The 27,036-nt window shown below is 39.5% G+C and overlaps 1 protein-coding gene across 1 annotated transcript; it reads left to right on the top strand.

The window, feature by feature from the left end:
* The first annotated feature begins 21,622 nt into the window (after positions 1 to 21,622).
* Positions 21,623 to 23,219, top strand: lbx1b (ladybird homeobox 1b). Its single transcript, XM_082537882.1, has 2 exons — positions 21,623 to 22,185; positions 22,660 to 23,219. The coding sequence occupies exons 1-2, from the start codon at positions 21,858 to 21,860 to the stop codon at positions 23,145 to 23,147; spliced, it is 816 nt and encodes a 271-aa protein (XP_082394008.1). The 5' UTR covers positions 21,623 to 21,857; the 3' UTR covers positions 23,148 to 23,219.
* The last annotated feature ends 3,817 nt before the right edge of the window (positions 23,220 to 27,036 follow it).

A 27,036-nucleotide genomic window follows, 5' to 3' on the forward strand; every position in this document is an offset into this window, starting at 1 on the left:
ACTCTGCCGAGGAAATGATACTGAAATCTAACATTTGGAGAGCCATCGTGACTGCCAGAATGCAATTTGTGTTCTTTCTCCATGGAAAAAAGGGGGTCGTGATGCCCCGGGGCGGCCATTTCGTTCCCTGCAGTGACATTTTTAACAGGGTGCCTGCAGGACCCTGGGACGCAGCCTGAGCCACGCGCTCTCCGTCATGGCAGACGGCCTGCGCACTGTGGCGTGGACACACTCACTGTCTTTCCAGAGCTCTTTACCTGACTCAATATGTTGAAGTGAGATTGGATGCAAAAGGCTACGAATGCTGCAAAGAATCTCTATGAGAGGAAAGCATTTACAGGTCACTCTGTGTGCCGGTGCATTTTTGTTGGCGTTGAAAACTTGGGTAAGCGTATAAAAGTATTGCATGAATGTCAAGCAAATGCTTCAATCATAGAGGCAGGTCAAACACTCAGTGAATACACGACAAAAGAACACTTTGATCTTCTCAGCAGCTCAGGACGCCGCTCTTTGTCGCCTCACCGTGCTTTGCATCCGCAAAAGCAGACCTACAGCCAGGAAAACTTTAACGACTACAGTTGCTTCTTTTCATTAACAATGATGTATACCAGTTTTGTGTGAGCTCCCTGTTCCTGCCTATATTTATCAAAGCAACATTAGGAGTGTATCAGCATCAATTTGCCATCATGAAGCATGGAGGCTGCATACCACTCATGTGTGACCATTATACTAATGAGGTTAATGGTTCAGCTGTGCTTACCATAAGATGGATGCCCCCCAGTGGAACCTGCCCCTTTGTGTGTGTGTGTGTGTGCATCTGCGAGCTCGTTTATGTGAGCCCCTGCTTTTGCGGCGCACAGAACGAAGAAGCGAAGTGAAAAAGAAAAACTTCTTGTACTTTTTCCAACAAACAGGGTTTTGTCATGACATTTCATCTCCATCAACATTTCCTCACTCACAAACGCACGCTTAGCTGGAGCCTCATTATCAGTCAGAGCTATGTATTGCTCTCTCTCTCTCCACCGTCCAGAATTATCTTTGAACTTTACAAACTAATGCGATGAACTGATGACTTCTTGTAGGCTATTACGAGAGGGCGAATTACTGGTGTCTATTTTTTGCTAATTACAAATGGTAAAACCAGTGAAGCCTTTTATAAGCTAGGATACTGTTTATGCCGTGCCACATGCTATTCAGTCTAAAAGTGAAACAACCCTCAGGATTGAGATTGCACCATTTCTTTAACAGATGGGAAGCCTCAGCCATCTGTATTGTTTTCTTTTCTTCTTTTTTTTCATTGGGATTTAAATGTGTTTTAAGGTTGAGAAATACTCAAACTCCAGCAGTCTACCTGCTAACTCTTCTTCAGCAGCTTTAAAATAACACAGGGAGTTGAGAGATATGAGCCCCACAATTCAAACAAAGCCATTCAACTAATAAACATCCTTGTTATTGATTTTAACGCCTTCACACAAACAATTATCTGGGTTCAGATTTGTTTGTTTTAGTGCATTTCTAATTTGAATTTCTACATCCACGCCGGTGTTGAGGGCCAATACTTGTTTGCACACAACCCCAAAACCACAGTATTGCTTCTTAATTAGATTTACAGGATATTAAAAACACAGTAGGTGCTCCTAAACGATGATCATTGGAGACAGTGCTGAAATAGCAGGCTATCATACATCTTTTTTTATATTGCTAGTCGAACCGTAACAATATCTGTTTTTGTTTTTATAAATGTATTCAATTACCGCCACCAATCTCAGAAAATATGAAGAATGTCAAATTAAGAGTGCAAATTTGGAAATACATGCTGCTGACTATTATCAATTTTATCATCTTCAGAATGGCGCTTTAATGAACAAATGAAGTTGGCCTCATTTACTGTTAATGCAGTCAAATGCTTTTTCTCAGTGGGTGCTACCCAATAAGCTGAGGAGAGGAAGGGCATCGGGTCTCTGGAGGGGTACAACTTTAATTGGATGATCTGAAAGTCCTTTTTCCCAATTCCAAATGTAAACAAGGCATGTCATGGCACATCTAACACCAAATGAAGAAACCTCCTGAAAATGCCTCTCAGAAGTTTCACAGTTTTCTTCATGTTTAGTGTGTTTTTCTGTATCTTTTTTTAAACTTTCTTTCATGGCATATAGGCAACAAACTGTAAATCAGAACGGCTGCGACTCAAGGCAACACCCAGGGCTCTAAACAGAGCCAAATATAACAACGAATCAGCCTTAAAGTAATCTAACTGTGTTATGTAATTATCTTTTGGGGATGAACCACTCAGTGAAGTAGATGAAAACGAAAAACTGCACAGAAATTAAGGATTATTATCGTTATTAAATAACTTGTAGGTTTTTGGAATTACTGAAAATTACTGGGAAAGGAAAACTGCAACTCTCCAGATCCCCAGCTAATGTACCAAGAGTGCTTATTTTGTCTGAACAACCAACATGTTTTATAAAAAGGAGCAAACTGTAAACAAAAAATTACTTTGATTGACAACATGAACATTAACGACAATACTAATTAGACATAATATGCACATTTAACCTTTATTGATTAAAAACAACAACAATATTATTAATAATAATATTAAAATAGAATTTGTACTTTATGCGCAGCTAGAAATTCCAGTTCCACTTCATGATTATCACAGTTTTAAAAAATCACAATGACAGCAAACTGTGGAAAAAATACTCATCTATAACTTTTATGTTCATTAAGCAAATGAAACATATTTGCTGTTAAGATAAGAATGATATTTTGATATTGTGGCATTTTTGATTTCTTATTTAAATAAATACATCATGACATCCATCCATGGTTATCAGGACATTTATTGTTATTATCTGTAATTCTCTCTCGCTATACATATATGTAGTTAATATGTGATATCAGCAATGGATGTCACGATCTTTTACTCTGTGGTCTTCATCCAAAGATAAAATAGACATAAAGTAGCTAAATAAAATGCATGTGAAATTGTAAGGCTACAATCACTTGATGATTTTCATCTGTGTTCTACAAGGAGTCTAAATTTACTGACAACATCTTATATTTATTAACTCAAGTTTCAAGCTTTTTCCTTCCATAAACGCTTCTCCAATTTAAAAGCAAATTACACAGAAATATATCTCAAGCACGAAAGAGAAAAACGTTTGTGCTTTGGGACCGTTTTATGGCCAAGATTACACGCAAGACTAATACGCATTTTGAGGAGTTCAATTTCTTCCCATGCAGATTATGAACTTGGAACAACAGCTAAGAATCTAATTGTTGTTCAAGGATGTAAATGCAGTGCTGTATCTTTGCGAAATTCAGAGGTCAGATTTGAAATCGGTGCGATCATACAGCTTTACTTTTCATTTTGAAGCTTGAAATAGGAGGCATTACAGGTGAGCCAGTGTGACTGGATAAATAACTTACAACAGGCTTGAACCTTTAATATAGATAAACTTGAAATGGAAAAAAGACCAAAGAAAAATCCCTGGCTGAAGTACTACATTAGGTAAAATTATTACCTAATAATGGTACAGGAAAAGATCTGTCTGCAAAAAACACCAGTTACACTGAGGATACCAACAAATGTCTCCTATGCTGTTGTGTTGCACTCCTTGTCTACATATGGGTGATAATATTGGGCCTTTAAGTTTGTTTCCAAGTGCCTCAGCGAATGTGTTGAAGAACTGAGCTAAAGAGTGCTGAGGCAGTGAGTTAGCTTAGCCGACCCTTGGGCCTTTAAAGCTGCTGAGCACAGCACAGCACTTTGTGCACACATGCATGCACACACACACACACACATTCTCAGCCCTGATAGCACATAAAAAGTTTTCAACCCCTGAAAACACTCGTGTATGCACCGCTCCATCTCAGCTGAGTAATTTAACAAGACTTATATCAACGTCTCAAAGATGTGAAATATGCAATCGACAGACAACCAATTGTACAGGAAGAAAAGTGTTCCATAAAGTTCACGCTGGTGCCTGGTTTATTGGCTCTTTTAGGATCAGTGAAACTCATAGCCAATGGGAGAGCTGGAACACAGACGGCATATTAATTCATCGCTATTCGTTAGGACCGCCACATGTGCTAAAGATGGTAATCTTAAGTAATTTGTTAGTGCTGCATCGGCGCTTTGACTTTTTAGAGAGCTACTTGACAGCAGCGTTAGCCCCTGGGCTCCAGTCTTGAAAAAAAAAGGAAAAGAAACTATGCTCCAATTTGCAATTCATACACATTGGGGGAAATGTTTAATTCCATGGCCGTTATTCAACTCAGTTCATTAATTAAAGAAAAAACGCTACCATTTTCTTCTCTGCTTTCCCGCCATCTTTTTGATGAGCTTTCTTCAGGAGTAATTGAGTCCGTTAATTAGACAGAATTAGGCTCTAATTATTCTAAAGGCCCAGTGCCGGGGGATAGAAGAAACCAAATGTGCCATATTTCACCGTCTTGCCACTCCAACTGCTCTCACTGAATCCCCTTTAACTCTCTTTGATGTCCCCTACACCGCCGGTTTCACAAGAAATGGATTAGATATCAGGCCTCTTAATTCTGCCGCTCTGCTCAACAGGAGAGCTCTTTTGACATTTGTGCTCACTTCTGCCTGATTTCAAGCCTGTGCTGCAGTAAATGCATTTCATTACAATGAGGTGTTTTATTTTCTCCAGCTCAGTCTTTATGTTATATTAAAAGGGACGGGCATCCGTCTTGTTTATGTCCTCCTTCAGCCTCTCAGTCAGTGGCAGTGCTTTGCCATATCACATTTTTACGGCCATACCTTTAAACGTTTCTTTGTCACGCTGAGTCTTGGGTTTAAAGACAATGAATTAATCTTTCGGAGCAATGATTCAAAGGTAAGCTTTCTGTGCACATTACATATCACTGCTGGTGACTCTGTTTCACTTTTGTTTTGTGCTTTGAAAGAGTCACATGCCTGTGCAAATCACATACAAAGGCAAAAAAGAAAAAAAAAATCAGGGATCTCCAGCTGACTTAATTGCATGTCTTGAAACATGTTTTCATTTTTCCTCTCAGTCGTACAAAATGAGACACCTCTCTGAGGCGATCTCTGTATTCATGGCCATGTCTGTCCAGAAACCATGAAATATCATCAAACGGCCCTTACAGTCAGTCAGCCTTTGCTCATATGTAGTTATTGATTTCCAATATCATAAATCGCAACATATTAGAGAAAAACACAACACTGTGTTCCTCTACACTAAGCGCACCTCCCTTCCTCCTGTCGTAATACAAGCAATGCTTTATTAATGTTGTAATATTGTCTTTAGTTTGTATCCATTTACAGGCCACCAATACAAGCATGACACACAAACACAGACACAGGAGCAGCCCCCTCCGCGCCCCCCCTACACAGCTGCTCTGCCGGAGTGTCTCATGCAGATGTTGAATTGGACAGACCACCCTGAAGCGTCGGGGCATACAGTGAGCTTCACTGCCGCCAAACCTGTCGTGATGGATCGGCCCACTCTAATGCCAACTACGACTTGCTACGAGATGGTTCACTCTCATTGGTCCAACTCCAAGCGTTAATGGTTGTTCCCAGATTGTAGCAAGAAAAGGCCCTTTAGCTGCTCTCATAAATATGGTAAAGAGGTAAAAAAAAAAAAAAGAATGAACGAGAGAGAAAGACACTTGCACAAAAAAGCTCAGAATACAACCAGTTGTGATGATGTTCGAAAGAACACAGTAATCACAGTGCATAGCAGAGCCACTGTTTTATATTGTTAAGATTTTTGATTCGATATAACCTCAAGAATCAGTAAAGCTTATATATCAGCGTGTTATAGCACTGTGGTTCTCCAAGCTTTCTCTTATGTTCAAGGGTAAAACTGTCTCCCAGTATGAAAACAGCCATAAACCAAGCATTGTTCAGAGGTATTTTCTTCTATTTTCAGATGCCAGATGCTGCATGTTATATGAAATGCCCCCGTCGTATTTTTCACAGTGACAGCACCATAGCTTACTCTAAGGGGACTGGGGTTAGTTTATCCTCAACTGGTGTATTACTCTTTGAATGTCTCTAAGTTAAACTGCTGGTGACAGCTTATCAGTCAATGTAATGCACAATGCCTCTATGTGTGCGGAGCAGGGGAGTAATTCAATATCCCTATATGATTCAAGGCAAAAAGAGGGAAAAAGAGATTTATGCCTCCAACGGTGGCAAGGGACATTAATGTTGGTGGAGTCTGAACTTCCCGCAAGAAAAATCTAAGCCAGGCATCAGTCTTCCATTTGTAATTTATTCTAATATTAAATTGTGTTTGCGAGCAAAGACAAATGGAGAACTCAAACACATGCAAATCCGGGAGGGAGCCCGGATATGAAAATAAGGGCAGTAAATAATGTTAATATTTTTACTTTTTTTTCCTCATGCTAGATGCAGTTCTTTTCTGTTTTGTCTTAGTTCTTAGTTTGTTGTATTTCAGGATTTTTCTTTACGGACAGACGGAACATACACTTTGTCATTTCTCTGTGATGTCGTTCCTGGTTATTCCTCTGTGTTTGTCCAGGGTTTCGATTTGGGATTCTCTTTGTTTTTGCACCTCTGCGAGGCCGTGCTCTCTCACAAGCGACCCGATCTCTGCCTTAGCCATCAAATCCCACTGCCGCGACCTCTGCCCTACAACTAAACCCTTTCTCCAACACCAGCCCTGATAATAAACATGAGTATCAGGGAGCAAATCACTGTGGAGTTCACGTGTGCTGATATGTGTGCATGCCTGCACAACTTCGTATTTCTTTGTGTGGATTTTCTCTGTTCTGCTGCATGTAATCTGAGTCAAAACTTTGCATGTGCATGCACCAAAAACTGACAACAGACTGAAATAGCACACGTAGGCCAATCGCACATGGCGGCACATAGCACGCCAGACTTCTCCATCACTTCCAAACGTGGATGTCTGCCATTTTTTTTAATCCACAGCACTTTAGAGTTTATGAGCTGGGTCAAGACTGTTGATCTCACAGGAACAACCTGGTCCCCTCTCACAATTTCGGAGTCAGAAGGAGAAGCACTTATAACATGCTGCACTCATTTGAAAAGCTGCACCTGTTCCACCACATGGATGAACATAAAGGCCTGGTTATCTATTTTTACATGCAACTCCCACATTAGTAGAATAGAGGTGCTGTTGTAAAACATGCAATTGGAGATTCTGTTGATTGGCTGGTAACTGCTTGTTGATAATAACCTCTTTGATCACTCTGTTTTTGTCATTTATTCACTCATCATTTAGTGAACTAAAATCCTTATGTAGTGTAAGTGGTTTCATAGAACCAGCTTCATGGTTATGGCTGTTTCTCCCTGCTTTATTAATAGTTAACAAATTTATTACAAAGATTTTTTTTCTGGATACGTTCCAGAAATATCCGAATATATCTCCACAAACTGCTGGTTTTTGGAGAAGCTTTTACCAAAAATAACTTTGGGTTTGACTTTAGTAAGCTATTAATCTTCAAAATTGTGATATTTAGCTTTTTTCTAATTGTTAACAAATGCCAAAGAATAACATCAACGTAATCCTAATAATATGTTTAATCTAAAGCATGTTACTAAAACCTGATTTGTCATAACATACCATAGAACTATACTTTTGCTAAAGAAAATAGCTACGTGAGCATGGCAACATGCTCCCATAAATTAACAATCCAATAAACAGCCACACTGTAGTTTGAGTCAGCCCAACAGTTCTGCTGCCATGAATTTACTGTAAAGCTGAAGATGCATATTAATCTGCAGCTGTGAATAGTTCCTGAACAAATGCACTTTATATTTTGGAGCAAGTAATGTGTTAAAAGATAAAAGATATCCCAATATCGAGCAACAGAGTCTCTGAAATAAGCACTGGAAGGAGATTTGGAAATGCAGAGCACTGGATGGAAGCACTGAAAGAGGTACTTGATGCCTCAGTTTGTGCTACACATGGCCTTATTTAGTGTAAGGCCACGTGTAGCTGTTGTATCATGTTCATTTTTCCATAGTTAAACTTTCTATAATGTCTAAAGTCACAGATCCAACATGTGACACATGCAGATTGGCTGCAAGCTCTTACTGGCAATGCCCTAATTTATTATTGTATCAGAGTTCAAACTTTAAAATGCTGTCAGACATTTTTGAGCTGATTCAGATTATTCAAAAGATCTTTTTAAAAAAAAAAAAAAACTAAGCTTAAAATAACAAATGTGTATCTTTAGCTTTGGAGGTTGATCAACACACATACAGTGGTTAAAGATAATGCAACAAATTGCTGTCTGAAACGATTTAACGTCACCTGTTAGGTGTTAGGACTGTTTCATGAATCTGCCGTTTTGTGTAAAGTAACATTCAATTTGCTGTGTTTTGAAAATTAATAAAAAGAAATCCAGTACCCACCTGTTTTATTAAATAATGTAGTGTTTTTTCAAATACTTAGTTATTGCTATAGGTAATATACTTGGAGCTGTGAAAAATGATGGAAATTATTGAAGCACAAAAGTGGTCACTTCTTCTTGTGGTCTTTGCTGATTAATTTAAAGACCAAATAAAAAGATTTTTTTTTTAATGTGAAAATTCACTGTTCACGGGTGAAGGATGTTTTCACAACCGGGCAGTTCAAAAGTTCCATAACAACGGACGTTCATTTAAAGTTGAAAATATAAAACAGTCCCAACCCAACAGCAGCAGACGGAGAGCAGAAAGAGGTACGAGATACTCTTGCAATAACTACTGCAACACACACTCATACTCCCAAATGGCCACACCAGTGGGTATGCAGGTGTTTGTAAGCACAGCAACACAAGCTGTGCGGTTCCTCACAGCAGCTGATGAAACACAGCCAGCCTCCACCATTTAGTCAGCAATGAACTCCACATAATCAGATTAGTTAGTTTCCCTTATCTAAACATCTACAAGTGTTACTAACCTAACCTAATGCCACCTTATAGCCTGAGAAAAAATCAGCACCCAGTTTCATGTTCTTTAAAGTGGCCATTGTCAGTTTACAGGCCATTTAAAATAATCGTGGTTAATACACATTGTTTCCAAAGGGCTTTTTCGAGAGCATGCCTAGAAGGAAAGCAGATACTCCCTTAATCCAACTGCCACTGAAGCATCATTAATTCCCTTAATGAATCTGTAACCTGAGAGCTGGTAACCTATGAACTTGTCATCCTGGACACACATTTTGGAGCGAATCACAAAAAACAGGCTTATCTCTCATTCGTAAGGAACTGGCAGTGGAGGGCTTTGTTTTCCGGAGGGATATGAGCACGGTGCGGTCACGCCCATTAGTGAAGGCATTAGCAGAGTGGTGCGGCCAGGTCGTTTCCTGCCACACGGGGTTACGGTGTCACGCCTTGAGCTCTGATTGAGTTACAGTCCAGAGAGAGAAGGTCACGGTACCCCTCCAACACGTCTGCCACTCACATTTTACTCAGACTCTAGAGGTATGAAAACCCTCACATGACGAAATTACACACAAGTTACAGTCCCTGAAGAAAACCTCGGGTCATTTGAAACTAGCGAGTGCACAAGTTGTTTGTTCCAGGGTGTTTTCCAATTGTGCCATGTTTTATTAAGATTGGAGTTTAGTACAGCTAGGTATCAACCCTCAATGACTTTTAATGCATCTGACGCAAAGTCTGTCAAACCTATGTTTGGATGATGAAACGCTTAAATCTGCGGACATGAAGGATAGCTCTAATAAGTTTGGTTCTACTTGATGAACAGTAGCTGCAGTGAGCCTGGATTCACAAAATTCATGATTGCAAACAAAGTGGAAAAATAAACTGATTTAACACAGAACCTCCTTGAACTGTGTTTCTCCTCACAAACAGTGTGCTCAATTCTCATTCTTAGAATTATCTCTAATGTTATGTTCACATCATGGCAAACTAATAACAAGCAGCGGAGTGGGAAAAACCATTCATGCCGGTTTCAAGTCTTGGATGAGTCTTTGATTTCTCCCTTTTGGCAAAAAGGTTTTGAACGTGTCAGCAAACTCTTGGCAAAATTTCAGTTACAGCTGAGTAAAATCAATTAAAATGTTATTAGCTTGTATTAATCTAGTTTGATTTCTACCAGATACCCACTGTACTCATGTGATTTAGAGTATTTATGGCTTCACATTTAAAGTAAGATGTGAACGCTCCCAGTGGGAGGTTTCCCATTTTGCCAACACTGCAACTATACTAAAATGTGAAACTTCAGTTTATAGTAGGTAAAGCTTTTGGCCTTTACTAATGTTCCTTGTGTGCAGTTATAAAAGTTAACAGAGGGTTTATGTAACCACTTAGATAAAGTAAGCATAGAAACTGAGAATATGCAGTTAATGCTGTAGCAATGGTTTTGACATTTGTTGATTATCCTTCTTACCATGAAAGAAAGTCAATAAAGTCAAGACTGTCATAGTCCTAAAAGCATGTACATTTTAGAATATATATATATATATATTACCATAAAATATAAATTCAGCAGCTCTCAACTAGAGTGTACCAGTGTCAATCTCAACTTTGAAGCAACATTATTGAAGTATGAGGGGGAATCAAAGATACTCTTGACTAACATATCTACTATACATGTGGGTTCCCTGATGAACCAGAGCCTGAGACATCCACTAGTGACATGTTTTGTGTCAGGAAAAAAAGCCAAAATAAATGTATTTAACTTTTTTCCACAAATGAGGTGGATACACCAAAGGGCAGACTATAGAGCTGAAAAATGATCTAACATGGAAAAAACAAATGCAGCAGTTCCTCTTGGTGCCACTTTAGACTGGTTCCAAAAGGTGCTCAATCCCCATAGACTCCAGTGTGAAAATGCCCAACTTTATAGTATGAGAAAGCATTTACAGCCTGGTACAATGAATGCTTTTGGTCTCTATGGACCGTTTCATTTGACTGAATTTTTTAACTCATCCACTTGGATACTGGAGTTAGGGGTGTGACTATTTTGGTTAAGTGTCTCAACAGAAGCAGGTTGAGCCAATTGGAGACTGCCAGGTCTCATGTACCACCTCAAGTTATTAAATTGTTATTAAATTGGACCTCTTCACTGTGTTTGTGCTGCTGGTGCCTTTTGGAGCATTTTTAATGGATTATCTGATTACTGTCATTGCTTGTTTTGTTGCAGAGATATGTGTGGTACCATCTAGTCCTTTGTTCTCAAGTTTTGTTGAGTAAAATTCAATTTTAATACACTGTTACTGGCACTAATGAGCAGATTTGTGTATTTGCACTCCTACAGTTTATGAATGGAGCTTGCTAACAAGCTAGATGGCTTGCTAACTTAGCACTTCACCCTTTCATCCAAATATGTCCATGTCTAGCTCCAAAAAAAATCAACATGGGCATAGGAAAAATACTAACACTGAAGTCCTAAGTCAAAGAATGAAGTCCCGGTGGTTATGCCCTTCTGTCTATAGGATGCACTCTATCACTAAGCTAATATAACCATTTCTTGTTTACCTGTGATCACAAAACGTCTTTTAAGCAAAGAAAACCATATACGGCTGTCTAGTTTGAGGACCACATGTGAGTAAATACATGTCAAATACCAGCAAACAATCTACATCCACTTGCACAAAACATCACACAGAAATGGAGTGTGCTAATTCTCGAATGTAGATGTACCTGCACACATGCACACACACACTCACACACACAATCAGATGATTGAGTTCTCTCCTCTTAATAAACCACTGATTCAGCATAAGTATAACCATTGATTGGTGACTTAATTCCCAATTCAAATTATCATCCTGGGTCCCTATCCAAGGTTGACATGAGCCTTGAGCTTCGGTGCGACTAAATTATACTCTGCTCCACTCCCTGTTAGCTACCCCCACCTCTCTCTTTCCCATACACACATACACACTCACACGCTCAGACTCCCAGTTCCCCCATCTTTCTCCCCTGTATACCTCTCTCTCAGTGCAGCCCAGGTGCTGATACAAGCAGAAATCCTCCACGCCCCATCACTCCCAGAACACATACGCACTTACAGACACACACAAACACACATACAAAGTAAGCACATACAAATACACCCCCACCCTGCACACACACACACACACACACCTCCATTCCCTACACCTCCTCAGAAAAGCCAAGGGGAGGCAGCATTCGTCTCCTCTCTATTTGCTGTGTTAGCATGGACACGATATGAAGCACAGGATCACTGTAGTTTTTCTGCAGCATGCTGGCTGCAGTTTGTATGTGGAGGTGGGAGGCAGAAAATAAGAGATTATCAGTGTGATTCATTGGTGGCTGTAGTCTTAAGTCACCCAAGGTTGTGGCCCTTCTTCCTCAATGAGGATGTAGTGCCCAATAACAGCACTTTGTCAGAGAGAGAGCTGAAGGAGACAGAGGAGAAAAGACAAGCAGAGGAAGAGTGAAAAGTAGTAAACAAGATAAAGGAGGCAAAAGAGGAAGAGGAGGAGTGAATTGAGTCTGCTATTGTCTCTGCTTCATCAATATCCTCTTATATAAATGTCAGCTGTACCATTCCCTCATCACTGTTTCATCACCCCACTGGCTTTATCCTTTGGTACAAGGGGAGGGACATCGCTCTCTCTCATCTCTCTTTATCGCCTTTTCTCCCTCCCATCTCCCTAAATCGCTTTCGTCTTTCTCCCCTTTTTTACCCCTCTTTTCTTTCCCTCCTTTCTTTCTCTCCCTCTCCATGTGCCTCGTCTCTTTATCATTCTTCATCTCTCCTTCCCCTCCCTCCATCCTGTCTCTTTGCCTCTCATGGCGATGCGTCACTAGCCTGCCCCCATGAAACAAGTCAATTTTCTGCCAGCTCGGCGGATGAATAAATCTCCCTGGCTCTGCTCAGAGCGATGGGGATATTTATCTAAGTGGAGTGTGTCCTCCTCGGCTCAACGCCACCGACTTCTCATCTAAGCCCCCACCCTGTTCCCACCACCGCCGCTTTTTTTTTTTTTTACAGGAGGAGAAAAAAAACTATGGAGAAAGCAATTGCTAAGGAGGAATGTGAAAGGTAAAAGAGGTAAATGAAAACACAAGAGAAAGGGAAGTAGAAGTAGATGGTGAGAGGACAGGAGCAAAGAGATCAAGGTGAGGAGAGATGGGGGAGAGAATTATGAGGTGAAAATATGAAGAAGATGGATAGAGGAGGAAATAAAGGAGCTGCTTCAAACAAAGCCTATAAAGCAGCAGCGTGGCGGAGATGTGAGGCAGGGGCATTAGTTGAGCCTGCTCGGGTTTAAACGGCAGGAACAGGCACAGATTTGGATGAATGGCAGTCCTACTCCTTCGGGCTATACTCATCTGTTCGGGAGAAAGAGACGCAGGTTATTGGGCTCGCTGTGAACAATACTGAGATGAGAGCGAAGACACAAAAACAGAGGCAGAGAATGAGCAGTGATGATAGATAGTTGAGCATGTTGTGGTATTTTCCCTCCATTTGGATGAAAAATTATTAAAGGAGCCCGATAGGCAGCAACAGCAGATCCCAAATCCACTGATGCGTCCTGTGTTGATTGGCAGGATAATCAGCACAAGGTGGATTAGGGTTCAACTTCTATCGCTTAAATTTTTAATGCAATATTGTATTTTGCAGTGTAACAAGTCCAAGGATTTAAAAAAGCTCTGGGCAGTAGCAGGGGCATTTGCAAGGAAAGAGGGGGGTCGCGCTTGTTACTTGCCACAGCATTAAAGCAAAGTAAATAGCTGTTGTGTCTCATTACCATTCATTTTTTAAAAGGGGACTGTTAGTATAATAAATGCCTGTACTATCTTCTTTGGGCCCTCCCCCTCTTTCAGTATTAGGAAGAGTAATACTATCATTCACGCTAGATAAAATGCAAGCAAATATTTCCTTCGCAATTAAAATGGTCAATTTTGCTTATGCACAACAGGCGCCGTATAACACCAAGTTTTGGACTTAATTACCTACAATAACAGTGTGATATATTGGGTATATGGTTCTTTGCTGGGAGAGCATGATATGAAACAAGACGCTTTTAATAAAGTCATAAACACAAGCCTAGGCCCTGTGGAGCATATAATGTGTGAGTCTGCGTGGGAGTGTGCAGTCTTTAATTTGTTTGCACACAAAAAGACTTGGAGATGAAGACGAGCACCTGCACGTGCAATCACATGCACAGAAAGACACAAAAAGAGATTTCTGGTGATGAAACAAGCTCTTGGCCTTGAACTTGATATTTTTGTTGTTATTGTTGTGTGTGTTACATTAAAACAAACCATTTTCAATTGTGTAGCCTACAAATGCAGACTTGTTTTTCAATTATATTGGGGTTAAAGGTTGAGAACCTACCTCACCTTTGCTGCCTCAGATTTTCTGTTGTTTATGTTCTTACTGATGGTTATTACCATTAACGCATTATAAAAGAGCCCATCAAAGCCTTTTTAAATAGGTCATATAATTAGTGCTGATTCTGAGGGATCTGTCATAGCAATTATTTAATAAAGCTGTCATACATACTAAGAAACGTATACACTTTTAACCTTTAATGATTAATCATTTATTATTAGTAGTAGTAGGAAATTGGGCCATAAAAGTTGTTTCACATGTCCAAGTTTCGCTATATATGTGAGAAAATTCTCTTAAATTTAAAAGGAAAGTGGTGCGAGAATTATTCAGAATTATATTTTTTAAATTTCCAGTAAAAACAGTTGACTAATTTTTCTGGATATTCAAAAGAATTTTTACTGGAACTCAACCAAAGAAGCACTTCCTGAAACTGACAGATTTATTGTTCGTCTTACTGACACCTAGAAACCATTAACTATCAGTGGGAAGATTTTTTTTAATTATTATTATTTGGGTAAATTGGCACTTTGTAATTATACATTTAAATTACGTTAAATTGTTCTACCGCACATGCACAACCTGGCAACACATATGTTTCACATTTTAATGTACATGTTTGGCAAAGTGCTATAGGTTGCTATGCGTAATATTTCTGCTGTCACCACATTAGCATGACAAATGCAGGCACTTTTCATTAGAGACAAATGAAAGCTGTTCTGACACAATTATGGCAAAAACAATAACAGCGCCGTGTGAGCCACTCTATGATTGATAATACTGCAGGGGGGGATTCAGTGGTGTTGGGCTTAACCAGGCTTTCCCTGAGGGGTTCTCCTTTGGCATTAATCAGACAAATCCCTTTGGCAACCTCTCCCCTCGCCATTTTTATTCATAAGCATTTGGCCCTAAGAAAGACATCACCAAGAATACAACAAGAGGTCAACATCATCTTTGCGCAATGTTAACCTCTGCATTGATGAAGCTAATTCACATTTCCTCAGTGCAGCCTACGGGGGTTCAGGAGAAGAGGGGGAGGAGGAGCAGAGGGAGGCACCAGGGTGTGTGTATGTTTACATGCATGTGTGTGCACGGGTGTGTGTGTCTGCTTGTGCCTCTGTGTGTGTCAGCAGCCACTTTGTAGTGAGACTCCCTCTTGACCTGGGCCCCTCCACATGGGGTTTGTATTGATAGTGTTAGCTGAAAGGAGGCGAAAGTGAATGTTGTCCGAGCTCATTGGAATGACAAAGGGGGCATATGGTTGTGTGTGTGTTGGTGTATGGTCATGGCAGCCACCATATTCCTCTGTGCAGGGTTGCCAGGTGCTTCATGAACAGACCCACTGAGAGTCGACAAATCATGCACAAATCCAACAGACTGGCTCGTGGCTCTACTACCCAACAGGGGGTTATGTGTGGCTGTTTTTCTTCTTTTCCTTTCTTTTGCTGATTTTTCTTCTGAACAGAGTTATATAACAAGCCGCAAAAAAAGAAACCACACTAGAGATAAGTGTCAGTCTGAGTCACTTGCTCATTATCTGTTAATCCTGCTAATCAGTAGCCCCCCTTTTTTTAAACACGGTAAAAACTCCACAGAGAACAAGAGAATAAAGATAACCTTATGTAGCAGCATTCCCTCCCACACAAAGCCACTTCTTCTGTCATGAATAGTCAGCTCCACCCTAATGACTATTCAATACAGTCTGCAGGCTGCAGATGAACGGCCAATCCACAGCAGCATCTGCTGCAGGCCTAAATCGCCAGACGCCAGCCTTGTAAGAGGGCCATTGCAGGCTAATTGAAAGACAGAGGCCATCACTCAAAGACAGTGTTTGTGTGTATATGTATGTGTGTGTTGAGAGGGAGACTTCACAGAGAGAACGGTGAAAGAGAAGAGAAAAGTGAAGAAAATAATTGACAATGGATGGAGTGAAAGAGGAATAGGGAATGAGGAGGAGAACGAAAGACATTCCTCCTCTCGGAAAGAACAGCTGACCTGTCAGCATTTGGTCTCGTGCGGCCATCTTGAAAAAGCCCCTGCGGGCATTGAATTAACACAACACAAACCCACTTTATGTAATGAGAGTGGCCCTGTGATCTTCTCATATTATAAATACGTGTTTGCATTATATAAGCTCCGGTGTTTATGCATCATTTATAAACCTCTTGTCAATGGTTAAAGCTTGAGGTGATCAGATAACACTGATGATGAAGGATCACAGGTTAGAAAATGTGAAGCAGGTGATTGCAGCCAGCAACAAACAGTAAGTAACAAGTCATAAAAATCCAGTTTGATTTACAATGTTATATATGAGTAATCAACAGAAATGCAGCTGGTATTTACACTTGTGTATGTGACAAATTGGATTTTCGGTTGTTTTCCACCTCAAGGTCTCTTTATCCTCCTTTGCAAGTCTTTGCATCAAATAAGTATAAAAAGGGAAAAAAACAGCCTCCACAAACAAAAACTACAGGATTGTTGTCATAATTCTCCCCAGTTCTCCTCTGGCAGTTTTTATTACCAAAGGCTTTGAATAATCTTTTCCACCCTGCCCATTCCAAATAACACAATCCTTCAGCATCACTGCTTACTGTGTTTTATGGTGAAGTGTAGATGAGAAAGAAGGAACATTCAAATGAAGCACTATCTGCTGCCGGTCTATGGCATCCATAGTGGAGCGGAGGGATTCATCAGCCGCCCGAGAATCTGGGAGCAAAGGGAAATAAGCGTGTGAAAGCGTTTGTTGTAAAAGTATAAAACTAGCTGTCTTGAAATAAAAAGGAACAGATTGTGAAAGGAAGAATAAAAATGAGGTGAGACATGTTTTCAGTGAGGTTTAATGGTCAAAACTGGCATGGCATGGACGGTTTCTGATGGTCGCATATGTGCAGTTTCAGATTGTGCCTTCTGTAAATGAGGAAATGCTTATGTTCAGGCTGCGCCAACAACAAGTGTACAGGCCCCAAACCACACCAGCACGATCAGGAGCATGCAGCCATTCTGTAACTGGCTGGCAGAGCAGTGTGAGATGAGCAACTGTTCCACCAGGTAGGACACAATAAACAGATCTTATGGCCCCAGGTACAGTTGTTATTGTCATCGTAAGTAAACAAAGAATCCTGGCACACCCGACACCAGCTAATATTCGGTATTACTACAGCCAGAGACCCCTAAGAAGGTTTCTTCTAGAAGAGAAGAAGGAAATAACTCAGCATTATGCACCCCACATGGGGTAACTTTTGTGCTTCTTATATTTCTTGGGCGACTGTGCACCTGTTTTTTCTTTTCGTGCCTCGGGGATAATGCCATGACTTGTAATTTATTGACTGTTGTGTCTGTCCCCATTTTATGTTCCTTTTTATTTATTTGTGCAGGTTGTGTGTTGATAATCTATCATTTTTAAAGGGACCGTTGACCCATTTTTAAAAAAAAATTGGAATATTGACCAGTAGAGAAAAGTAACTTTATATTACTGGCATAAGTTTGAGGGCATTTGCTGAAATTTGCACTTTTTCTACTTTCCAGAGATAAATCATTTTTATTTTTTCATATTTATTAGACAGACACATTAGCATTTATGGACAAAATATTATTAAATAGCAAATGAAATATTTCAGAAAAAACTTATTATTTTGCCCCTTTTAATGTCCAACGAATTTTAATCACAAAATTATGTTTTACATGTCATACACAATATTTCCATAATTAACATTTTGAATGCACAATTTTAAATTATTGTGAACCAACTCAAAGTAGTACTCAAAGCTTAAATTTATTTAGTTTTTAACAACAACATATTTTTTCAATGACAGTACCTGACCCTTTGTTTTTGTACATAAGAAGTTTACTTCAGAGATGTCACTGATAGCAATAATGATGAATTTTGGAATTTTATGTTACACAAACATATAAAACTCTTATCTGATTTGTTAAGGTTATCCATTGTAACTGGTGTTATTAGGCCATCTGAGCTTTTCGCACCAAACGTGCACTTAGCTGAGTATTCAGGCTTTTTACTGCTTCGTACGTTTAGTTTTTATTCAGATTTTTTTTTAAAATATGTGTTATTATCACACTCTGAAGTATGTCTTGTTGCACTTTGCCCATCCATGTGCCACTACTGTATTGTTTGTTTTTTTGTTGCTGCTGTTTTTTATTTTGCACACTGCAATAGATTTATGTGTTAAATATCGGAAAATCTTGACACTTGAACGCTAGACTAGCTAAATATCACTGGTGATTCGGGAGACCTTACCCTTAAATAGAATTCATGTGAAACTCAACAGTCTGCTGAGTGACACGGTGCAGTATCATAGTGATAATGGTGCTGCTTAAGATCCACTGTTGCTGTTCCAGCAGCACTGGCACTGCACTGTGAGGCAGGAAAAGCCGGGCCATTGGGGATTTGTCAGAGGCCTGTTATTACATCTCTAGTCACATAAAATATGGCTGCCTCTCTAGAGATCCAGCTGCCAGATAAATCCACTCTCCTCCAACCAGACTGGCCCTGGCGATGAAACCATCCAATAGGGTACCTCAGCGAGTGACCTCTGGTAATGACGTGTGATTTATACAGTACATGCTTTAAACAGAGAGACACATTTGAGCCAGGTTATCTCTCCCTCTCTCTATGTATCTATATCTGGTGTCATGTGAGATAACTGGCAGGCCTTTGGGAGACGAGGGAGACATGACACTCGTCTTTGGGGTCTCACAAAATGGCTACAATGTGGACAGTTTCCCCTGCAGCTGTCTAATCGCAGCCTAAGCCTGCAGTGAGCACTGTGTCTCCTCCTGCATGAGGTCACTAACACATATTGCAGGGTGGCACTTTAAGCTAACAGACCGCAGTGTGGATGGCCTAAATCAACACCTGGTTGGGAAGTAACAGAGCTATTGTATTCATGCATTCATACATGTCAAGGAGCAGTAGATGAAGATATTCAGAGTGCATTAAACTAATACTGCTGGATTACAGTAAACCAATGTTTTCAGTGTTTATTACAGATATAAATTCAATAACCATTTATTCCAATCTAATCAAAATTATAAAGCCAACATTAAGCTTTGGCTAATAAGAACATAAAGTGTGGATAGAGTAATTTTTAGGACAGTCACTGATGCAGTTTGTACTGCCAAGAAATGTCCACTGCACAGTCTAGTAACTTAAGAGATTAAGTTCTCCGGCTAAAGGAGAGCCGAGAGGCAGGACATGTCATTGACCTTGGCAAGCAAGACACTGCAATGATGACACACCACTGCAAATATCTGTCTTTAATAAACAGGAGGGCATAGCACTGAACCAACACCATGATCCACCACAGCTTAGCTGGATAGAAAGACACACATGTGAGGTAAAGTGGAAAAAATAAGGTGACTATATATTTTCCTTAATTATATATATAATCATATTTTTAGTAATAATAAAACTATCTAATGTTAATTCTTTTTGGCTGGGTTATTGCAACATTGTCTGTTTGTTAGCAATGGCTAATGTCCCTTCATATTACATACATCAATCAAACTCTGGTTTAAAAGCATTTAAGTTCATGTACATATTATTTTTAGGCTGCCAATGTTTTATTGTTTGTTTTTTTTTATCTATTGGTCTCTCTATAATATTTACATTTAAATAAAAGAAACTGGAAGAAAATGTGTTCAAAAATAGCTCCTTAAATTTCAACAAGGATCTAAAGAACAGTGACCTCTGAAATTAGATCTCACCCCCCACCAGCAGCAAATATAAACTGTCTGCCTGATTTTTATTTCTTTTCTTTTTCTTTTTACAATCTGGTGAAGTTAAACTGGTCACATCATTGAAAGTCTTTTGCAAACTAACATTGTTTTTTGTTTTTTGTTTTTTAATCTCTTAATCTTTAAAAAATTAATAAATCTTAAATGCACAATTTGTTAAGAACAAATATTTTATTTTAATATAAATATAATAGATGAGGAAGGGAGCAGGCTCATTTAAAAAATATATTTCACATCCAATTTCTTTTTCTTTTTCCTTCTGCTCATCGTGGTTTACATTTTTGTCTTCACCGCCATATATAAATGATATAAATGATAACCTGAATATACCGTTATTGGCAATACAAGCTGCCTAAATAGAAAAATAAGGTAATTTTTGAAAATACAGTCACCTAAGAATTTAATAAAACAGCTGAAAATAAAAATCCAAATATAAAAAACAACAATCTTGTACTAATTTTCTTTCTGCACCACGACTGTCATAATTCTAGATATGATCATAATTTACAGGCACTTCCATCACCGAAATCTATAATCACCACGATACTGATTTACTGCATCTTCGTTTGCTGTTAAAGTAAATAAATACTCTTTATTATAACAAACATGATACGCAATTAATAGCGACAGAACTAATAGACTTAAAATTCCCCTATCCGCAATGTATTTGTAATTAACTCAACTTTGTTCATTTAAAGGACTAAAGGAGAAGTTAAACAGACTATTGTGAAACAAAAAACTATTTTTTTTACCTTTTAAAACCACATCTTTAAAATCTGAAGTTTAATTCTAAATTAAAACAAACACTTTGCCGCACTATGCAAAATACCCTGCCGTCGATCTGTGTCCAGTGCCAAAATAAACCCATTCTGTCAAACCTGGAGGATGCGAGGAGATTTGAGAGGAAATGAAATATTTCTCGGAAGATATAAAAGGAGCCTTTTCGCCTGAGTTATGGCCCGGATTTGGCGTTGCTGAGAGGGATGCATGCTGCTCCTTCTATCTCGCCCCAGAGGAGGTATCATCAGAGCTGATATATAGCCCAGCTCTACATTACCTTTACAAAACAAAGGATCATCCACGCTTTGGGAGGAACGTATTCTTCTGACTAAAGCTGCGGAATCTGTAACTGAGTCGACTTGTTTTTTTGTTGTTTTTTAACCATCCAAATAGTCCAAATACTTTAAACAAACCTGCTGCTGAACTTAACTTTTAAAGCGTTAAAATTGGCTAAAGATTCTGATGTCTCTCAACCCTTCTTCCTTTTTCTTCCTCTCCCTCTCTCTGAGCTTCCCCTTATTTATCCCATATACCTATTCTGGTATCTCACCACACGACTAAATTAGACCAAAGATGATAAGAGCACAAAGCATTATAATTCCGCCCGGCTCCTCCTCCTTCCAGCCATGCGTCCTAATTAATGGGACACCCCCAGTTGCAAAAAGCCCTGCACTGGACTGCAACATAGTCAAAGAGTGAAAGGGAAGAGGGCGAAAGTGCCACTGGAGATAATTGATTACCCACCAATCAATGATAACTTGTTAGTAATCGTCAACTCTTTGGACCTCGCCATTTTCAGGGAGGCATCTCACTCCTGCGGACTTGCTGCTCGCGAGGATCGACACTTTGAACGCATCCCATTTTGGAATAAGATTTTCTTTCCCTCAATCTCCCCTCCTTATCTTTGTTTTTTTTTTCTACCTCCAAACTGTTATGTGACTTTTTTACCCTCGATACGGTCGCTCGTTTGTAACTGCTTAATACTTCAACCAAGTCCTATAAACTCTGCGTACAACCAATGATGACATCCAAAGAAGTCGCCAAATGTGATGCAGTGGAAAACAGGAGGCGAAGTCCGCTGGACCACTTGCCGCCTCCTGCAAACTCCAACAAGCCGCTGACCCCATTCAGCATTGAGGACATCCTGAACAAACCATCTGTGAAACGAAGTTATACAATTTGCGGCACAGCTCATCTAATTTCGTCTTCTGAGAAACATCGTCCCTCCAGCATCCCTCTGTCCAACCGGGGACTCCTCACCCAAACCTCCCCGCTCTGCGCGCTGGAGGAGCTGGCCAGCAAGACTTTCAAGGGGCTGGAAGTCAGCGTTTTGCAGGCTGCCGAAGGTAAATCTACAAGATGAAAAAAAGCACGACAAACACGTTTTGACTAATACGCCTGGAACTAGATTTTTAAACAACAAAAATTCGCTCAAACGTGTTTATTCAATTGCTCGAGACACTCTTTTCCAATTTAAGTGCGCATATTTTCCTTTTCACATATATATCTAAAAAAGGTGCGTTATTTTTTCCTGGGCCGCTCTTATCACCAGAGCCCTTTCTTTAATTTTATGGCCTCGTGTAAAGAGGAAGACCAATTGTCTGATGTTCAGTATTTCCCAGTGGTGTCTGTGTAATATTGTTGTAACTGTCTACCTATTCCCACAAGGACTGAGAGGCATTTCTGTTTCAAAGACAGCATCATTTTCGTTGTTATGTCTGCGTTATGGGTACTTTTACGCGCATACTGCAGCAGTGCAGAAAACGCCCTGCACCTGTATCTATCAATGATTTTCACTCAGCCTCTCCTCTCCCTCACAGGCCGGGATGGGATGACTCTGTTCGGCCAGCGAACCACCCCGAAGAAGCGTCGGAAGTCTCGGACGGCTTTCACCAATCACCAAATCTATGAACTGGAAAAGCGCTTCCTGTATCAAAAGTACCTGTCCCCAGCCGACCGGGACCAGATCGCTCAGCAGCTGGGCCTGACAAACGCGCAGGTGATCACGTGGTTTCAGAACCGGAGGGCCAAGCTAAAACGGGATCTGGAGGAGATGAAGGCCGACGTGGAGTCGGCCAAGGCCGTCGGCCAGGTCCCACTGGACAAGCTCGCCAAACTGGCGGACCTGGAGAAATGCGCCAATGGCACGCTGGGCCACCCGCGAGCCGAGTCCCCCGCGCGGGGAGGCCAGCAGGAGCACGAGCTCTCTCAGAAACTGAGGACGTCGCCGCTGTCTCCATTCTCAGACCACACAACTAGTAAAGAGTGCTCAGAGGACGAGGACGTGGAGATTGATGTGGATGACTGATGGCGCATCCAGGAGCTTGAAGGTCAAGAAACACAAAAAGACGATAAAATAATCCCGCGGAGGACTTGTAACTTACTGCTTATATTGTATACCATATCTCGGAACATGTACCAAAATGTAATGACTTTTATATTGGCACAGATACTATTCATAGTGAAGCATGAACACAGAACAAGAATTATGCAGTGATATTTTACAATGTATTCATTAGCAAACTGTTACTTCTTTCGATCAAAGCAATATGGTCTGAAATGACATGAGTAACTTATTTTTTTACAGTATAAACCAACACACACACACACACACACACACACACACACACACACACACACACACACACACACACACACATTGTTTTATTGCTTTTCCCGATAGCCCCACACATCACAGTGAAGTGCTCCAGTTTTCCATATTTTTGCATGTAAATGCATGATTTGATTTGTGATCATTATCTATTTATTTTTACTTTTTTAATTTAATTGCTTTTGTATTTTCTGCGAGCCAAATCGCGATTCAGTCACTTTGTCACTGCCGGCTCTTCTCCTCTACATTATCATTATCATTTGACTGTAACCCCTGGCTTCAGTTCATATTCTGCGTCCCGATGCTGCAGTGCATGATGAAGATGATGATGACGGTCGGAAAGGCAAAACTCGGACACTCACAGTTACAACGTGTTTTGTGGAAATGCTCGAGCGATGGCGAGAAACAGCGGTTGATATTGCGGTGATTTTGACAAGCTACTTTTTAGATTTATTGTTTGGATACAATAGATTTACAGTTATAAATTTGTTATGTTTTGTACACCTGTAAGTGCCTTTCTGAAATCAGGACATTATTTGAAAACCAATGCACAGACTGTAATGTATATAGGCTACTATGGGAATAAAATGGCTTTTCTGAATAATTCTTTTATGTTGCAGTTCTTGAAATATTGTTTAGGTTTTTGTTGTGGATATAATAGCCCCTTTTAATTTATTTATTGAGGGAAGAAAAATGATTTTAGAAACGGCTCCCCTTGCCAAATCTGGGCGTGTAAGCTCGTCAACAGCGGCCTATTTAGAGTTACTATTTTGTTCCTTTGTGTCCTTTTCTACTAAGATGCTCTAAACATTTTGTGGCCCGGAATCTCACATCCCCTTTCACATCCTAAATGCGTATCGTGGCTTCTTGACCCTTAGACGTGTTTCTCCATTCGTGGCAAAAATTTATGTGAGAAACACAAATCTGGTGCCGGAGAAAAAAAGACGAGGAAGCCACAAAAACACAAAGTTTTGGGCCAGTTTCCCCGGGCCTTTATAGACCTTTTTTGTTCTGCGGGACTGGGCCGTAATTTTGAGCGTAAAGCATGAAAAGTGGGGACAAATGAGCAGCGTTCCCTGATGGGACGAGCCACAAAGGAGCAGGGCCGGTCCCCCGCAGGCAGCAATACTGAGACAAGTGTGTCCCACCGCACAAAAAGGACGCAAACGTTTGGAAGCCATATGGTTTTTGAAATTTCCTCACAATTTCAGACAATTTGATGGATTGAGTTAACCCTCCTTTTAAACAGTTTAACTGGGTGCGAACAAAGGCCATAATGCCTACATAGACTCTCCCTTCATGAGGGCATCTGCGGCTATTAATGTCTAGCCCCTTTCTTTGCTTGGCGTTTTGAACAAGTCAATGAATTACAATGAAACTGCCCCTTTTTTGAGAGCCGCTTGTCTTTCTGCGCTTTTTAGCTTTGGAATAATATGTTTGACTTCTGTCCAAGAACGTTTTCTAAACAAGAAATGGATTTTTGTTGGAAGTGTTTTTAATGTTAAGTAGGGAGCCATAAAGAGTTTGGGCTGTGACATTTATGCCAAAGTCTGGTTAGGGAGTCCTTTGTTTGTTTTCTTCTCATCTCTTTTTTCTTGGTCTGCCTTTTTATTTCTTTTGTCTTTAAGGAGTTTAATGAAGCTGAAAACATGGTGATGTGAGAAAGAAAGAGTGTCCAGAAGAGAAGCTCAAAAGGCAAACTCCCATTTAACCCTCTTTGTTAACAGAAACGATAAGTAGAGCTGTCTTCTTGTTAATGTTTTATAGAAGTTGCTTTTTTATATTTTACTTTTATTTTAACCAAGTCAACCTAAATAAGCTAAATAAGTTTATAGGCCTGGGAGATGTTAATGTGACCAAAGCTTTTGTAAATTCTCTGTAGATAAATTAGAGTCTTTAAAAAAATCATTAGCCTAAAATTTGCTTTAATGCCCTTATACTGCATTTATAAATAGTACGGTTTATAACAGGGAGCAAATACATGTGTTTATTAGTATAACAGCTCAAGTGGACTAACTGGAAGCTGATATATAAACTGATATTAACTTGCAGCCTAATAAACACGCTGATCATAACACAGAATATGCACAAAAGAAGAAATTTTAATTGCTGGCAAATATTGTACTGTAAAATTCACAGAATATTATTACAACTGCATTATATTGTTTTATAAATTATTTATAAAATGATTATGTGCACTTTATACATGCAAAATAAGGTGGTAAGGTGGTGTACATAGTATTTATCAAGGTTTAAATTCTAGATAACACTTCAATTGAAGAAAGAAAAAAATCAATTCAGTTCAATTATTCTGAAAATTGATCTGCAAATATGAACATGTCAGTCTTTAATTTATTTTGTGTGTGTATGTGTGTGTGTGTGGTGGGGGGGTGGCGGGTGCCTATGTGCGTGCTCTGGAGCCTATTCTGAATCAAGCATATTTATGAAGGGAGAGAGTGTTAAGGCAGGTAAGTTTATGGATTTCACTTGCTTATTTTATGAGGGGTTGTCAGGCGGGCCCGGTGATAAGTAATACTACAGTCTGAGGGACCACTTCGTGGTAATTAATCTGGAGGTCTTAAGTGTATTTCAGTATTTCACTTCAAGATAGAAAAAATCACTACTTCAATCGTCCGGAAAATTGAAGTTTGATGCATGAGTCCCTACTGAAACAATAGTACAGCCCTCTCTCTTTTCATCTCTTCCCCTCCCCTTTTTATACTCTCTCCTTTATTATTTGCACCTTGTGGAAAACAGTGTCAGGGGCAAAGTGTACACTCATATTTGAGGCAATAGTCAGGTGACAGCAAAGAGAGCACTGAAATTAAATTGTTTAATGTTTACGACCTTGTTCTCATTTAAAAATATGACACAAACTTAGAAGAAAAAGGTTTTTTAATCTATTGTTTGATTATTTAAATTAATTATTTGAATCCATAGGCTTCAAATAATCCTTGAATGCATTATTATTATTATTATTATTATTATTATTATTATTATTATTATTATTATTATTATTGTTGTTGTTGTTGTTGTTGATGATGATGAATAAGTATTAAAAAGGAGATCTGTAAATGACCTGATATTTGGCTCGAATTAAATGACTCTATATATCTAAATAGAGCCAAAATGTAGAGTTTTAATCATAGCCTTCCTGTGGAGCCAGTTAATACTTCAAACTTCAATTTTACGGGCGATTGAACTAAGCATGTTCCTGACAGAATTGATGTATGTATTAATTTCCTTTAACTGTTGATTAATTAGGCTGCGCTGAAGGCTCAAATGGAACGGTTTGTTCAGAAATTTGCATATTAATCAAATTCTAGTTGATCATTCAAATAATCAAGGCTGTGTGAAATCGGGGATGTAGCAAGAAAACATCAACTATATTTGGTCTGACTTAGCTTCTGCTGTTTGTCCACTGTACTATAATCAGATAGAAAGAGTCAGTCGGCTTATTTGGACTAAATTGCTAATCCAGAGTTTTGCAACAAATATACAGATACATTAACTCAAAGTGGAAAAAAAAGCAAAACCTTTGTGCTGCTGTGCTTTATAAATAAACAAGAATGGGAGAAGTGGGTGG

The sequence above is a fragment of the Aulonocara stuartgranti genome, assembly GCF_965226115.1.
Source record: "Aulonocara stuartgranti genome assembly, chromosome: 6".
Taxonomy (NCBI): Eukaryota; Metazoa; Chordata; class Actinopteri; order Cichliformes; family Cichlidae; genus Aulonocara; species Aulonocara stuartgranti.

Excerpts from the sequence above, each read along its gene's own strand:
- lbx1b (XM_082537882.1), top strand. The coding sequence starts at position 21,858 with ATGATGACATCCAAAGAAGTCGCCAAATGTGATGCAGTGGAAAACAGG. Across the intron at positions 22,186-22,659 it reads CGTTTTGCAGGCTGCCGAAG|GCCGGGATGGGATGACTCTG; the intron begins GTAAATCTACAA and ends TCTCCCTCACAG.